General features: G+C 36.4%; 1 protein-coding gene across 1 annotated transcript in view; it reads left to right on the top strand.

The window, feature by feature from the left end:
- The first annotated feature begins 874 nt into the window (after positions 1-874).
- Positions 875-17,494, top strand: part of LOC133200683 (ADP-ribosylhydrolase ARH1-like) — a 35,326-nt gene continuing 18,706 nt past the window's right edge. The window contains exons 1-4 of the mRNA XM_061336450.1: positions 875-928; positions 1,045-1,277; positions 1,474-1,527; positions 4,387-4,485. Of these exons, the coding sequence (XP_061192434.1) occupies positions 1,118-1,277; positions 1,474-1,527; positions 4,387-4,485 (313 nt within the window). The 5' untranslated portion in view covers positions 875-928; positions 1,045-1,117. The remainder of the gene's footprint in view (positions 929-1,044; positions 1,278-1,473; positions 1,528-4,386; positions 4,486-17,494) is intronic.

Genomic DNA, 17,494 nt, shown 5'->3' with positions numbered 1-17,494 from the left:
TTAAGTATATTGTAATATTTACATTAGATAGAATGTTCTATCGTTAAAATGATATTGTCCTACGGACCCGGTTTAACGATAGAATTCGTTCCGTGTATTCGCAATGTAGCAAAATAAACACGGGCGATAACTCGAACTCTGTGCATTTTCTATGAAGAATCCAGAGAGTTCCGAATGTCAACATGGCGTTAAATTTGAAGCGAGGAAAAAACGTTGAGAAAATGAGTTGAATTTTCGTATATATATGGATTAATTTTTAGGTTAAAAGGCATATACAATCTCAAAAAGGTTTGTTATGATTAATTTGGTAGTTATTTTCAGTGCAACTCATTTTGTATTCTTCAGAATCATTTCGGAGTGGATCCACTCCGATTTGCTACATTGCAAGTATATGGGACGTATTCTAACTGTGGTGAGGGCCTGTCCCGAGACACAGTTAGAATATTCTAACTATATTTACATATGCATTTTTACTACCACAGGAGTTCGCAATTTTATCAATAAAGTCAATAGAAATCACTCGATTGACCAAGCCATGAGCTATGCGTTAGCGAGTGATTTCTATTGACTTTACTGATAAAATTGCGAACTCCTGCGTTTACTACACTACTATAAGTTACAGTGTATGTAGATTTCGTGGTGGGAGATACCTTTTTACGGTGCACCCGCCAGGATAGAGTCCAATATACCCTCCATCTTCTGTCCATCCACAGTTACAGAAGCTAAAAGTAAGCATAATTAATAAAAGATACAGAAAATTTTTGCCTTTTCGTTTCTTGCACATATTGTTCCGGTGTAATAGATTCTTGTTAATTCGTTTAATATTATTTCGTATTTGACATACTTTCGCTTTTAAGTGAAAAGGAAAGTTACTTTGTTTACGTTTTGTGTCATGGCTATTTCTGTATTTCTGACTGTTGTCAACAATGTAAGACTAAGACGATTTCATTATTTTTGGTTTGTAATTTATATTGATTTTACTTGATTACTTTAAATCAGGGTTTGAATTTACTTTCTGTATCTAATATTTATATGAATTCACAGAACCCGTTTTTGTGCACTGGCCAAAACAGGAAACTATAATTAAATTTAGTAGAAGAAAAGATCAAATCCAGACATGGTTTCCTTGCCCCTGCGCTATGAGGCCGCTATGGTCCTGAGTGCGGCTGGAGATGCTCTGGGGTATAAGAATGGCTCCTGGGAGTTTTGTCATCACGGAAAAGAAATTATAAAGGAGCTAAATGCATTAGGAGGATTAAACGCTATTAAAGTGAAACGTAAGATAATACTTTTTATATTAAGTTATTGATTGCATTTGGTATAAAATTTTAAAATTAGCATACAGCTTGATCAACAATTTTGCTGATCTTTTTTTTTTAAATCAGGGCTTTGAGTAACTTTTGTCATAAATTTCAAAATGATTTTTAAATATTTCTGTAAATCAATTTGCATTGTACATTTTTTTTTTTTTAGCACCAAAGTGGATAGTCAGTGATGACACTGTCATGCATTTAGCGACATCTGAGGGTAAGGTTTCTTTAACTAGCTTCTTTTTGAAATAAATGGTTGATTTTTACTTTTTTATTTATTTTTTTTTTTTTTGTGCCCCCCTGTTGAAGATTTGGGGTACAGTCAAACCTCGTTATCTCAAACTTGATGAGACAGAGAAAAAATTTCGAGATATCTGATGATTCGAGATATCGAGTGTACAATACTTAAAGAATTAGTAGTTGGGACTTCCAAATCACTTGGACATATCCATGGTATTCGAGATATCAGTGTTCGAGATACCGAAGTTTAACTGTATACAGTTTTTGCCCTGTTCGGCCATCTGTTTTTCTGTTTGTCTGCAAAAACTTTAACCTTGCCTATAACTTTTGATTGGTTGGGACTATGGCTTTCATATTGTATTCCTTGTGACAAGACATTCCTTTTGATACCAACATATTTAACCTTGATGTTGATCTTGGAGTTTGACCCACTTCTACCAAAAATTACCAAACTTACCCCAAAAATTGCCCAACTTTAACCTTGGCCATAACATTTGCTTTTTCAATAAAAATGAAACTCGTAAATTTACTTACCTTGTCATTGGTCCTTTGCAAAATTATTTTGTTAAAAACATTCTGATTGTACACACAACTCTGAAGTTGATATTAAAAAGATGTTTGAGTTTCTGATTGGCAATATCTATGTGGTTTTTGGAGACCAGGTCTTCAAACAGTCTGTTGGAATTCCCATGGGTACCAATTGCGCTCTGTTGTTAGCAGACCTATTTTTGTATTCATATGAAGCAGAATTTATTCAAAATCTTATACATGAGAAAAAGAAATCTCTTGCTGTGGCCTTCAATTTGACATTTAGGTATATTAATGACGTATTATCAATTAACTAAACAATAGTTTTTTCCATTCATGTGTCGACACAATATATCCCTGTGAGCTTGAAATAAAAGATACCACAGAGTCTGACACATCTGTTTCATATTTGGATATTTCACTAGAAAAAGACATTAATGATAATCTAACAACAAAGCTTTATGATAAACGTGATGACTTTAACTTTTCAATTGTCAACTTCCCTTACTTATGCAGCAATATACCCTTATCACCTGCAAATGGGGTGTATATCTCTCAGTTGATTCGATATGCAAGAGAATGTTCTATGTATGAACAATTTCTAAAATGAGGTAAGTTATTGATAAACAAGTTGATGAAACAAGAATATCAAGAGTCTCGTTTAAAGTCATCATTTCATAAGTTCTTTGGTCGATACAATGACCTTGTTAGCAAATGCAATCTATCATTAAGTCAAAGTAAAACTTTGATCCCCCATTGTGGCCACACCCTACCCCAGGGGTCATGACTTAAACAGACTTGAATCTACACTACCTAAGGATGCTTACATATCAATATGACTAAACAAAGCTTTGCTGTTCTTGAGAAGAAGATTTTTAAAGACTTTTTCCTATATATTTCTATGAAAAACTTTGATCCCTCATTGTGACCCCACCCTGCCCCCGGGGGTCATGATTTGAACAACTTGAATCTACACTACCTGAGGATGCTTCCATATCAGTATGACTAATCATGGCCTTGCTGTTCTTTAGAAGAAGATTTTTAAAGTTTTTCCTATATATTCCTGTATAAAACTTTGATCCCCCATTGTGGCCCCACCCTACCCTCAGGGATCATGATTTGAACAAACTTGAATCTACACTATGTAATGAAGGTTTCCTGAAAGTTTCAACTTTTTTGGGCCAGTTGTTCTTGAGAAGAAGATTTTTAAAAGTGTGGATTCAACTATTGTTACAGAGGCTTATTTTAACAAAAATCATTATGGCCAGATTTTTAATTTATATACAGTGGCGCCTCGTTTATCCGGACGCCTCAGTCCCCAACGAAATCGTCCAGATAAATGAATCGTCCGGATAATTGAATCACATATCAAAAAGCACTCTCTCTATAAGCATGTATATATGCACATTCTTGTTTCAAATGTGACAGCAAAGAAAAAAAAACTTTTAAATTATATTTTGGTTAATTGTTTTAAAAGCAGTAATTGATTAATTAAAAAAAATGGATGGCCAATTTTATGCCGAGACCTCCTTTTTTAATTCACCTTCTCTTTGACATGTGACTTCATGGGTTGAGCAAATTTTGATCTACTGTTGTTTTATTTTGTCATATATTATAATTATTGAAGCTTATATGATATGACAGAACTGTTCAGCATCATCATTGAAAATGTTCAAATATAAACTAACTCTGTATATTCCCCGTATATTCATTACACATGGTTACTATAAAATTAACTGAACACTGCAAACTAATCAAACAAAGTATTAAAAACATTCGTAAACACAAGCCATCTTCATGATTATCAATATTATTTTTTTCTACAGACGCTAAGTTTGAATTTCGATCATTAAAAAATACCTTGAAAAACGTAATCAACTTCTGTACGTAACGCCAGTTTGATATGTAATGGACGTTTGTAAACGGTAGTACATTAGATAGAGATTGTAATTAAGTATGTTGAGCAAACAATTATGTAAGAATTAACAATCTCTATATATATATATTTATTTTTTTTAAATTATTCAGGTTTTGCATGCATACATTTGATCAAGTGGTAATTCTTTCAAAAAAAAAAACAAAACAAAACAACACTTATCTTATTATGCAAAATACCACATGCTACAATGTGTTAGATCTACAGAGAGAAAATTGAACACTTAACCTGCTGACAAATGATCTGACTCATGAACCATGATTATATTCTAGAAACACAGTATATAGTTCATTTAAAGTTAAATTATACAATGTATAAAGACAGAAATACAATAGAAATATTTGTAACAGTTGTATTTATAATTTTCTGCAGCCCTGACCACATGTAAAAAATCCAGAAAAGATGAACTATTTAAGGCAATTGCTAGAAACTACAAACTGTGCATGAAGGATATGAGAGACCGGGCACCAGGTACTGTGTCTAGGAGGGGTTTATCAGCCTTAATTTTATTATCTGATGTAAAAGAGATCCAGCACAAGGTACAGTGTCTAGGAGGGTTTTATCAACCTTAATTTTATTATCTGATGTAAAAGAGATCCAGCAACAGGTACAGCGTCCAGGAGGGGGTTATCAACCTTAATTTTATTATCTGATGTAATAAAAAGAGATCCAGCACCAGGTACAGTGTCTAGGAGGGGCTTTTCAACCTTAATTTTATTATCTGATGTAAAAGAGATCCAGCAACAGATACAGTGTGTAGGAGGGGTTTATCAACCTTAATTTTATTATCTGATGTAAAAGAGATCCAGCACCAGGTACAGTGTCTAGGAGGGGTTTATCGGCCTTAATTTTATTATCTGATATAAAAAAAAAGATCTGGCACAAGGTACAGTGTGTAGGAGGGGTTTTTCGGCCTTAATTTTATTATCTGATGTAAAAGAGATCTGGCACAAGGTACAGTGTGGAGGAGGGGTTTATTGGCCTTAATTTTATTATCTGATGTAAAAGACATCCAGCACCAGGTACAGTGTGTAGGAGGGGTTTATCAGCCTTAATTTTATTATCTGATGTAAAAGAGATCCAGCACAAGGTACAGTGTGGAGGAGAGGTTTATCGATCTTAATTTTATTATCTGATGTAAAAGAGATCCAGCACCAGGTACAGTGTGGAGGAGGGGTTTATTGGCCTTAATTAGGTCACCTGAGTCACTCAGGTGACCTATTGCTATCTATTTTTGTCCGTCGTCGTGCTTCGTTCGTCGGTCGTAAACTTTTGAACATTTTCAGCTTCTTCTCTGGAACCAGCAAACGAATTTCAACCAATTTTGGCATATCTATGGGTGAAGGGGACCAAAATTTTGAAATTCGTGGCCCCTGCCCCCCAGGGGCCTGAGGGGTCGGGCCAAAACCATCAAAATTAATGCAATCTTTAAAAATCTTCTTCTTTGCTCCTGGACATCAAGCAGTCAAACTGTTGGCATGATTGTAATAAGCATTAAGCCCTTACCAAAATTGTGAAATTCATGGCCCCAGGGTTAGAGGCTCTGGTGCTAGGGCAGGGCTATATAGATCATATAGTGAAAGTGCATTATTTCTTTGAAAATCTTCTTCTCTACTCCTGGGTATTATTGAAACAAATTGAATACATAGTTATGATAAGCAAGGGTGACTCTACCAAAATTGTGAAATTCATGACCCCAGGGTCAGGGGTTCTGGTGCTAGGGCGGGGCTATATAGATCATATAGTAAAAGTGCATTATTTCTTTGAAAATCTTCTTCTCTACTCCTGGGTATTATTGAAACAAATTGAATACATAGTTATGATAAGCAAGGGTGACTCTACCAAAATTGTGAAATTCATGACCCCAGGGTCAGGGGTTCTGGTGCTAGGAAGGGGGGGGGGGGTATATAGATCATATAGTGAAAGTGCATTATTTCTTTGAAAACCTTCTTCTCTACTCCTGGGTATTATTGAAACAAATTGAATACATAGTTATGATAAGCAAGGGTGACTCTACCAAAGTTGTGAAATTCATGACCCCAGGGTCAGGGGTTCTGGTGCTTGGGCGGGGCTATATAGATCATATAGTGAAAGTGCATTATTTCTTTGAAAATCTTCTTCTCTACTCCTGGGTATTATTGAAACAAATTGAATACATAGTTATGATAAGCAAGGGTGACTCTACCAGAATTGTGAAATTCATAGCCCCAGGGTCAGGGGTTCTGGTGCTAGGGCAGGGCTATATAGATCATATAGTGAAAGTGCATTATTTCTTTGAAAATCTTCTTCTCTACTCCTGGGTATTATTGAAACAAATAGAATACATAGTTATGATAAGCAAGGGTGACTCTACCAGAATTGTGAAATTCATGACCCCAGGGTCAGGGGTTCTGGTGCTAGGGCAGGGCTATATAGATCATATAGTGAAAGTGCATTATTTCTTTAAAAATCTTCTTCTCTTCTCTTGGGTATTATTTAAACAAATACATGGTTATGATAAGCAAGGATGCCTCTTCCAAAATTGTGAATTTCATGACCCCTGGATCAGAGGTTCTGATGTTAAGGCGGGGCTCTTTTTATTATATAGTGAAAATGCATTACTGCTTTAAAAATCTTCTCTGCACCTGGGCATATCAGAGGCAAAAAGAGTAAAAGTTTTAATAAGGAAGGGTATTTTTACCAGATTTTTGAACATCAGGACCATTTGGTCAAGTGTTCTGGTCCAGGCCAGGGCTCTATTAATTTGTATTCTACTGAGAGGAGTTATTCCCCTTTGCCATTTACTTGTGATAATTAAACACTGTAAATATTGTACTTCAAAGGTTAATAGAATAAGAGAATTATGCAAGAATTTTTATTGTATAATACAAAAAGTACTTTCATAGTTTTAATGATCAGGTAGACTTGTAAGTAATAGATAAATAAAAATGAGACAAAAATAACTTTTCTTATTAAATGTTCATCAAAGACCATGCAAGAGAGGCCAATGTTAGAGATTTCAACAAGGAATTAAAATAGTTCAGAAGCACTGATAGTTTGTTAATATACTGTATATTGAGAGTGATAAATGGGGAACAGATTAGAACCTAATTTATGATCTGTTAATGAATACTAGACTTATTATTTTGTTGATCCTGATCACCCTATTTTTCTTGCTTTTGGGCAACAAAGCTTCACCTTTCAGTTCATTTTCTACTCTATGGATCCTCTAAATTGTTGTATTATACTCAGGTGACCGTTAAGGCCCTTGGGCCTCTTGTTTTATTATCTGATGTAAAAGACATCCAGCACCAGGTACAGTGTCTAGGTGGGGTTTATCGGCCTTAATTTTATTATCTGATTTAAAAGAGATCCAGCACCAGGTACAGTGTCTAGGTGGGGTTTATCAGCCTAAATTTTATTATCTGATGTAAAAAAGATCCAGCATCAGGTACAGTGTGGAGGAGTGGTTTATCAACCTTAATTTTATTATCTGATGTAAAAGAGATCCAGCACTAGGTACAGTGTGGAGGAGGGGTTTATCAACCTTAATTTTATTATCTGATGTAAAAGAGATGCAGCACCAGGTACAGTGTGTAGGAGGGGTTTATGGGCCTTAATTTTATTATCTGATGTAAAAGAGATCCAGCACTAGGTACAGTGTGGAGGAAGGGTTTATCAACCTTAATTTTATTATCTGATGTAAAAGAGATCCAGCACCAGGTACAGTGTGTAGGAGGGGTTTATCAGCCTTAATTTTATTATCTGATGTAAAAAAAAAAAAAGATCTGGCAGAGGGACAGTGTGTAGGAGGGGTTTATCGTCCTTAATTTTATTATCTGATGTAAAAGAGATCCAGCATCAGGTACAGTGTGGAGGAGGGGTTTATCGGCCTTAATTTTATTATCTGATGTAGAAGAGATCCAGCATCAGGTACAGTGTGGAGGAGGGGTTTATCAACCTTAATTTTATTATCTGATGTAAAAGACATCCAGCACCAGGTACAGTGTGGAGGAGGGGTTTATCGGCCTTAATTTTATTATCTGATGTAAAAGAGATCCAGCACCAGGTACAGTGTCTAGGAGGGGCTTTTCAACCTTAATTTTATTATCTGATGTAAAAGAGATCCAGCACTAGGTACAGTGTGTAGGAGGGGTTTATCGGCCTTAATTTTATTATCTGATGTAAAAGAGATCCAGCACCAGGTACAGTGTCTAGGAGGGGCTTTTCAACCTTAATTTTATTATCTGATGTTAAAAGAGATCCAGCACTAGGTACAGTGTGTAGGAGGGGTTTATCAACCTTAATTTTATTATCTGATGTAAAAGAGATCCAGCACCAGGTACAGTGTGGAGGAGGGGTTTATCAACCTTAATTTTATTATCTGATGTAAAAGAGATCCAGCACCAGGTACAGTGTCTAGGAGGGGTTTATCAGCCTTAATTTTATTATCTGATGTAAAAGAGATCCAGCATCATGTACAGTGTGTAGGAGGGGTTTATTGGCCTTAATTTTATTATCTGATGTAAAAGAGATCCAGCACCAGGTACAGTGTGTAGGAGGGGTTTATCGGCCTTAATTTTATTATCTGATGTAAAAGAGATCAAGCACCAGGTACAGTGTCTAGGAGGGGTTTATCAACTTTAATTTTATTATCTGATGTTAAAAAAAAGATCTGGCAGAGGTACAGTGTGTAGGAGGGGTTTATTGATCTTAATTTTATTATCTGATGGAAAAGAGATCCAGCATCAGGTACAGTGTGGAGGAGGGGTTTATCGGCCTTAATTTTATTATCTGATGTAAAAGAGATCCAGCACCAGGTACAGTGTGGAGGAGGGGTTTATTGGCCTTAATTTTATTATCTGATGTAAAAGAGATCCAGCATCAGGTACAGTGTGGAGGAGGGGTTTATCAACCTTAATTTTATTATCTGATGTTAAAAAAAAAGATCTGGCAGAGGTACAGTGTGTAGGAGGGGTTTATTGATCTTAATTTTATTATCTGATGTAAAAGAGATCCAGCACCAGGTACAGTGTGTAGGAGGGGTTTATTGGCCTTAATTTTATTATCTGACGTAAAAGAGATCCAGCATCAGGTACAGTGTGGAGGAGGGGTTTATCAACCTTAATTTTATTATCTGATGTAAAAGAGATCCAGCACCAGGTACAGTGTCTAGGAGGGGTTTATCAACCTTAATTTTATTATCTGATGTAAAAAAAAAGATCTGGCAGAGGTACAGTGTGTAGGAGGGGTTTATTGATCTTAATTTTATTATCTGATGTAAAAGAGATCCAGCACTAGGTACAGTGTGTAGGAGGGGTTTATCGTCCTTAATTTTATTATCTGATGTAAAAGAGATCCAGCACCAGGTACAGTGTCTAGGAGGGGTTTATCGGCCTTAATATTATTATCTGATGTAAAAGAGATCCAGCACAAGGTACATTGTCTAGGAGGGGCTTATCGGCCTTAATTTTATTATCTGATGTAAAAGAGATCCAGCACCAGGTACAGTGTGTAGGAGGGGTTTATCAGCCTTAATTTTATTATCTGATGTAAAAAAAAAAAAAGATCTGGCAGAGGGACAGTGTGTAGGAGGGGTTTATCGTCCTTAATTTTATTATCTGATGTAAAAGAGATCCAGCATCAGGTACAGTGTGGAGGAGGGGTTTATCGGCCTTAATTTTATTATCTGATGTAGAAGAGATCCAGCATCAGGTACAGTGTGGAGGAGGGGTTTATCAACCTTAATTTTATTATCTGATGTAAAAGACATCCAGCACCAGGTACAGTGTGGAGGAGGGGTTTATCGGCCTTAATTTTATTATCTGATGTAAAAGAGATCCAGCACCAGGTACAGTGTCTAGGAGGGGCTTTTCAACCTTAATTTTATTATCTGATGTAAAAGAGATCCAGCACTAGGTACAGTGTGTAGGAGGGGTTTATCGGCCTTAATTTTATTATCTGATGTAAAAGAGATCCAGCACCAGGTACAGTGTCTAGGAGGGGCTTTTCAACCTTAATTTTATTATCTGATGTTAAAAGAGATCCAGCACTAGGTACAGTGTGTAGGAGGGGTTTATCAACCTTAATTTTATTATCTGATGTAAAAGAGATCCAGCACCAGGTACAGTGTGGAGGAGGGGTTTATTGGCCTTAATTTTATTATCTGATGTAAAAGAGATCCAGCACCAGGTACAGTGTCTAGGAGGGGTTTATCAGCCTTAATTTTATTATCTGATGTAAAAGAGATCCAGCATCATGTACAGTGTGTAGGAGGGGTTTATTGGCCTTAATTTTATTATCTGATGTAAAAGAGATCCAGCACCAGGTACAGTGTGTAGGAGGGGTTTATCGGCCTTAATTTTATTATCTGATGTAAAAGAGATCAAGCACCAGGTACAGTGTCTAGGAGGGGTTTATCAACTTTAATTTTATTATCTGATGTTAAAAAAAAGATCTGGCAGAGGTACAGTGTGTAGGAGGGGTTTATTGATCTTAATTTTATTATCTGATGGAAAAGAGATCCAGCATCAGGTACAGTGTGGAGGAGGGGTTTATCGGCCTTAATTTTATTATCTGATGTAAAAGAGATCCAGCACCAGGTACAGTGTGGAGGAGGGGTTTATTGGCCTTAATTTTATTATCTGATGTAAAAGAGATCCAGCATCAGGTACAGTGTGGAGGAGGGGTTTATCAACCTTAATTTTATTATCTGATGTTAAAAAAAAAGATCTGGCAGAGGTACAGTGTGTAGGAGGGGTTTATTGATCTTAATTTTATTATCTGATGTAAAAGAGATCCAGCACCAGGTACAGTGTGTAGGAGGGGTTTATTGGCCTTAATTTTATTATCTGACGTAAAAGAGATCCAGCATCAGGTACAGTGTGGAGGAGGGGTTTATCAACCTTAATTTTATTATCTGATGTAAAAGAGATCCAGCACCAGGTACAGTGTCTAGGAGGGGTTTATCAACCTTAATTTTATTATCTGATGTAAAAAAAAAGATCTGGCAGAGGTACAGTGTGTAGGAGGGGTTTATTGATCTTAATTTTATTATCTGATGTAAAAGAGATCCAGCATCAGGTACAGTGTGGAGGAGGGGTTTATCAACCTTAATTTTATTATCTGATGTAAAAGAGATCCAGCACTAGGTACAGTGTGGAGGAGGGGTTTATCAACCTTAATTTTATTATCTGATGTAAAAGAGATGCAGCACCAGGTACAGTGTGTAGGAGGGGTTTATGGGCCTTAATTTTATTATCTGATGTAAAAGAGATCCAGCACTAGGTACAGTGTGGAGGAAGGGTTTATCAACCTTAATTTTATTATCTGATGTAAAAGAGATCCAGCACCAGGTACAGTGTGTAGGAGGGGTTTATCAACCTTAATTTTATTATCTGATGTAAAAGAGATCCAGCATCAGGTACAGTGTGGAGGAGGGGTTTATTGATCTTAATTTTATTATCTGATGTAAAAGAGATCCAGCATCAGGTACAGTGTGGAGGAGGGGTTTATCGGCCTTAATTTTATTATCTGATGTAAAAGAGATCCAGCACCAGGTACAGTGTGGAGGAGGGGTTTATTGGCCTTAATTTTATTATCTGATGTTAAAAAAAAAGATCTGGCAGAGGTACAGTGTGTAGGAGGGGTTTATTGATCTTAATTTTATTATCTGATGTAAAAGAGATCCAGCACCAGGTACAGTGTGTAGGAGGGGTTTATTGGCCTTAATTTTATTATCTGACGTAAAAGAGATCCAGCATCAGGTACAGTGTGGAGGAGGGGTTTATCAACCTTAATTTTATTATCTGATGTAAAAGAGATCCAGCACCAGGTACAGTGTCTAGGAGGGGTTTATCAACCTTAATTTTATTATCTGATGTAAAAAAAAAGATCTGGCAGAGGTACAGTGTGTAGGAGGGGTTTATTGATCTTAATTTTATTATCTGATGTAAAAGAGATCCAGCACTAGGTACAGTGTGTAGGAGGGGTTTATCGTCCTTAATTTTATTATCTGATGTAAAAGAGATCCAGCACCAGGTACAGTGTCTAGGAGGGGTTTATCGGCCTTAATATTATTATCTGATGTAAAAGAGATCCAGCACAAGGTACATTGTCTAGGAGGGGCTTATCGGCCTTAATTTTATTATCTGATGTAAAAGAGATCCAGCACCAGGTACAGTGTGTAGGAGGGGTTTATCAGCCTTAATTTTATTATCTGATGTAAAAAAAAAAAAAGATCTGGCAGAGGGACAGTGTGTAGGAGGGGTTTATCGTCCTTAATTTTATTATCTGATGTAAAAGAGATCCAGCATCAGGTACAGTGTGGAGGAGGGGTTTATCGGCCTTAATTTTATTATCTGATGTAGAAGAGATCCAGCATCAGGTACAGTGTGGAGGAGGGGTTTATCAACCTTAATTTTATTATCTGATGTAAAAGACATCCAGCACCAGGTACAGTGTGGAGGAGGGGTTTATCGGCCTTAATTTTATTATCTGATGTAAAAGAGATCCAGCACCAGGTACAGTGTCTAGGAGGGGCTTTTCAACCTTAATTTTATTATCTGATGTAAAAGAGATCCAGCACTAGGTACAGTGTGTAGGAGGGGTTTATCGGCCTTAATTTTATTATCTGATGTAAAAGAGATCCAGCACCAGGTACAGTGTCTAGGAGGGGCTTTTCAACCTTAATTTTATTATCTGATGTTAAAAGAGATCCAGCACTAGGTACAGTGTGTAGGAGGGGTTTATCAACCTTAATTTTATTATCTGATGTAAAAGAGATCCAGCACCAGGTACAGTGTGGAGGAGGGGTTTATCAACCTTAATTTTATTATCTGATGTAAAAGAGATCCAGCACCAGGTACAGTGTCTAGGAGGGGTTTATCAGCCTTAATTTTATTATCTGATGTAAAAGAGATCCAGCATCATGTACAGTGTGTAGGAGGGGTTTATTGGCCTTAATTTTATTATCTGATGTAAAAGAGATCCAGCACCAGGTACAGTGTGTAGGAGGGGTTTATCGGCCTTAATTTTATTATCTGATGTAAAAGAGATCAAGCACCAGGTACAGTGTCTAGGAGGGGTTTATCAACTTTAATTTTATTATCTGATGTTAAAAAAAAGATCTGGCAGAGGTACAGTGTGTAGGAGGGGTTTATTGATCTTAATTTTATTATCTGATGGAAAAGAGATCCAGCATCAGGTACAGTGTGGAGGAGGGGTTTATCGGCCTTAATTTTATTATCTGATGTAAAAGAGATCCAGCACCAGGTACAGTGTGGAGGAGGGGTTTATTGGCCTTAATTTTATTATCTGATGTAAAAGAGATCCAGCATCAGGTACAGTGTGGAGGAGGGGTTTATCAACCTTAATTTTATTATCTGATGTTAAAAAAAAAGATCTGGCAGAGGTACAGTGTGTAGGAGGGGTTTATTGATCTTAATTTTATTATCTGATGTAAAAGAGATCCAGCACCAGGTACAGTGTGTAGGAGGGGTTTATTGGCCTTAATTTTATTATCTGACGTAAAAGAGATCCAGCATCAGGTACAGTGTGGAGGAGGGGTTTATCAACCTTAATTTTATTATCTGATGTAAAAGAGATCCAGCACCAGGTACAGTGTCTAGGAGGGGTTTATCAACCTTAATTTTATTATCTGATGTAAAAAAAAAGATCTGGCAGAGGTACAGTGTGTAGGAGGGGTTTATTGATCTTAATTTTATTATCTGATGTAAAAGAGATCCAGCATCAGGTACAGTGTGGAGGAGGGGTTTATCAACCTTAATTTTATTATCTGATGTAAAAGAGATCCAGCACTAGGTACAGTGTGGAGGAGGGGTTTATCAACCTTAATTTTATTATCTGATGTAAAAGAGATGCAGCACCAGGTACAGTGTGTAGGAGGGGTTTATGGGCCTTAATTTTATTATCTGATGTAAAAGAGATCCAGCACTAGGTACAGTGTGGAGGAAGGGTTTATCAACCTTAATTTTATTATCTGATGTAAAAGAGATCCAGCACCAGGTACAGTGTGTAGGAGGGGTTTATCAACCTTAATTTTATTATCTGATGTAAAAGAGATCCAGCATCAGGTACAGTGTGGAGGAGGGGTTTATTGATCTTAATTTTATTATCTGATGTAAAAGAGATCCAGCATCAGGTACAGTGTGTAGGAGGGGTTTATCAGCCTTAATTTTATTATCTGATGTAAAAGAGATCCAGCATCATGTACAGTGTGTAGGAGGGGTTTATTGATCTTAATTTTATTATCTGATGTAAAAGAGATCCAGCATCAGGTACAGTGTCTAGGAGGGGTTTATCAACCTTAATTTTATTATCTGATGTAAAAGAGATCCAGCACAAGGTACATTGTCTAGGAGGGGTTTATTGATCTTAATTTTATTATCTGATGTAAAAGAGATCCAGCACCAGGTGCAGTGTGGAGGAGGGGTTTATTGATCTTAATTTTATTATCTGATGTAAAAGAGATCCAGCACCAGGTACAGTGTGGAGGAGGGGTTATCAGCCTTAATTTTATTATCTGATGTAAAAGAGATCCAGCAACAGGTACAGTGTGGAGGAGGGGTTTATCAACCTTAATTTTATTATCTGATGTAAAAGAGATCCAGCACCAGGTACAGTGTGTAGGAGGGGTTTATCAACCTTAATTTTATTATCTGATGTAAAAGAGATCCAGCACAAGGTACATTGTCTAGGAGGGGTTTATTGATCTTAATTTTATTATCTGATGTAAAAGAGATCCAGCACCAGGTACAGTGTGTAGGAGGGGTTTATCAACCTTAATTTTATTATCTGATGTAAAAGAGATCCAGCACAAGGTACATTGTCTAGGAGGGGTTTATTGATCTTAATTTTATTATCTGATGTAAAAGAGATCCAGCACCAGGTGCAGTGTGGAGGAGGGGTTTATTGATCTTAATTTTATTATCTGATGTAAAAGAGATCCAGCACCAGGTACAGTGTGGAGGAGGGGTTATCAGCCTTAATTTTATTATCTGATGTAAAAGAGATCCAGCACCAGGTACAGTGTGGAGGAGGGGTTTATCAACCTTAATTTTATTATCTGATGTAAAAGAGATCCAGCATCAGGTACAGTGTGTAGGAGGGGTTTATCAACCTTAATTTTATTATCTGATGTAAAAGAGATCCAGCATCAGGTACAGTGTCTAGGAGGGGTTTATCAACCTTAATTTTATTATCTGATGTAAAAAAAAAAAAGATCTGGCAGAGGTACAGTGTGTAGGAGGGGTTTATTGATCTTAATTTCATTATCTGATGTAAAAGAGATCCAGCATCAGGTACAGTGTGGAGGAGGGGTTTATCAACCTTAATTTTATTATCTGATGTAAATGAGATCCAGCACTAGGTACAGTGTGGAGGAGGGGTTTATCAACCTTAATTTTATTATCTGATGTAAAAGAGATGCAGCACCAGGTACAGTGTGTAGGAGGGGTTTATGGGCCTTAATTTTATTATCTGATGTAAAAGAGATCCAGCACTAGGTACAGTGTGGAGGAAGGGTTTATCAACCTTAATTTTATTATCTGATGTAAAAGAGATCCAGCACCAGGTACAGTGTGTAGGAGGGGTTTATCAACCTTAATTTTATTATCTGATGTAAAAGAGATCCAGCATCAGGTACAGTGTGGAGGAGGGGTTTATTGATCTTAATTTTATTATCTGATGTAAAAGAGATCCAGCATCAGGTACAGTGTGTAGGAGGGGTTTATCAGCCTTAATTTTATTATCTGATGTAAAAGAGATCCAGCATCATGTACAGTGTGTAGGAGGGGTTTATTGATCTTAATTTTATTATCTGATGTAAAAGAGATCCAGCATCAGGTACAGTGTGGAGGAGGGGTTTATCAACCTTAATTTTATTATCTGATGTAAAAGAGATCCAGCACAAGGTACATTGTCTAGGAGGGGTTTATTGATCTTAATTTTATTATCTGATGTAAAAGAGATCCAGCACCAGGTGCAGTGTGGAGGAGGGGTTTATTGATCTTAATTTTATTATCTGATGTAAAAGAGATCCAGCACCAGGTACAGTGTGTAGGAGGGGTTTATCAACCTTAATTTTATTATCTGATGTAAAAGAGATCCAGCACCAGGTACAGTGTGGAGGAGGGGTTTATCAGCCTTAATTTTATTATCTGATGTAAAAGAGATCCAGCACCAGGTACAATGTGGAGGAGGGGTTTATCAACCTTAATTTTATTATCTGATGTAAAAGAGATCCAGCACCAGGTACAGTGTGTAGGAGGGGTTTATCGGCCTTAATTTTATTATCTGATGTAGAAGATATCCAGCATCAGGTACAGTGTGGAGGAGGGGTTTATTGGCCTTAAATTATTATCTGATGTTAAAAAAAAAAAAATAAAAAAATCCAGCACTAGTTGACAGTGTCTAGGGGGGGTTTGTCGGCCTAAATTTTATTATATCATGTAAAAAAAAAAAGATCTGGCACCAGGTAAAGTGTCTAGGAGGGGTTTTTAGGGCGTTATTTTATTACAGTATTATTATACTCGCCTACACAGGTAAAATTGCAACGTATGTTCAACATATGTTAAACATACGTTGCAATTTTACCTGTATATAAGTGGGTCCGCCTATAAGTCGGTTGTATTTTTTGAGGTTATTTTAGAGGGATTTGCTATTGACCGGCTTATAAGTCGGTACAACTTTTTGTTAGAATTAATTGACAATTTCAAACCAAAGCTCTGATGTTTTAACCTGGTTTCAGTTAATATTCTTATGAATGACATCGATATTTAATTTTAATTCATTAAGAAAAATACATAATGCACACTTTAAATAAAAATAAAGTTATTAAAATATGTAAATACTTGTACATTATGTATAATCTCAGAATGCATAGATGATATGATATATCCATACTACATTTCGACGTCCAGATAATACTAATCTTTTTATGACTCGCCTATAAGTCGGACCTAGAGTTTTGGACCAAAATTTAACTCCCAAAAAACCGACTTATAGGCGAGTATATACGGTATCTGATCTAAAAGGGGGCAATGTTAAAGACAAATTGTTCTGTATATATGTGAAATAATATAACTCACTTTTTATTTGCGATAACTTTTTTTTCGCATAATAATGTGTGACAGTCTGCTCACCAAAATTTCTTTTGCACAAATATTTTTATTTGTAAAGATTATATAAAACACTAACCAGAATTAGTGATTATTTTGTCGTGTTTATAACGACCTAAGACCTATCTCACAAAAGTAAGGCGAAGCAAGCATTTGGTGACCTACAGTAACAGATGTGCACTAAGAATTGTAAGTACAATGTATCTGGTGACTACATCTATAGACAGAAGATAGGGTCCCACCAAAAATTCTAATTCTAGATAGTATCCAGTACTAATAATGTATATCCATTTCTCATTGAAGGTGTTTTGTAAATATGAGAACATTATTCAGTAACAATCCAAATACTGGAATGCACGGAT

Source organism: Saccostrea echinata, unplaced genomic scaffold, assembly GCF_033153115.1.
Source record: "Saccostrea echinata isolate AGI-Se365-2 ecotype Australia unplaced genomic scaffold, CSIRO_AGI_Sech_v1 ptg000041l, whole genome shotgun sequence".
NCBI lineage: Eukaryota > Metazoa > Mollusca > Bivalvia > Ostreida > Ostreidae > Saccostrea > Saccostrea echinata.
The sequence above is the reverse complement of the archived record's forward strand: the minus strand, read 5'-3'. Positions and strand labels throughout refer to the sequence as shown.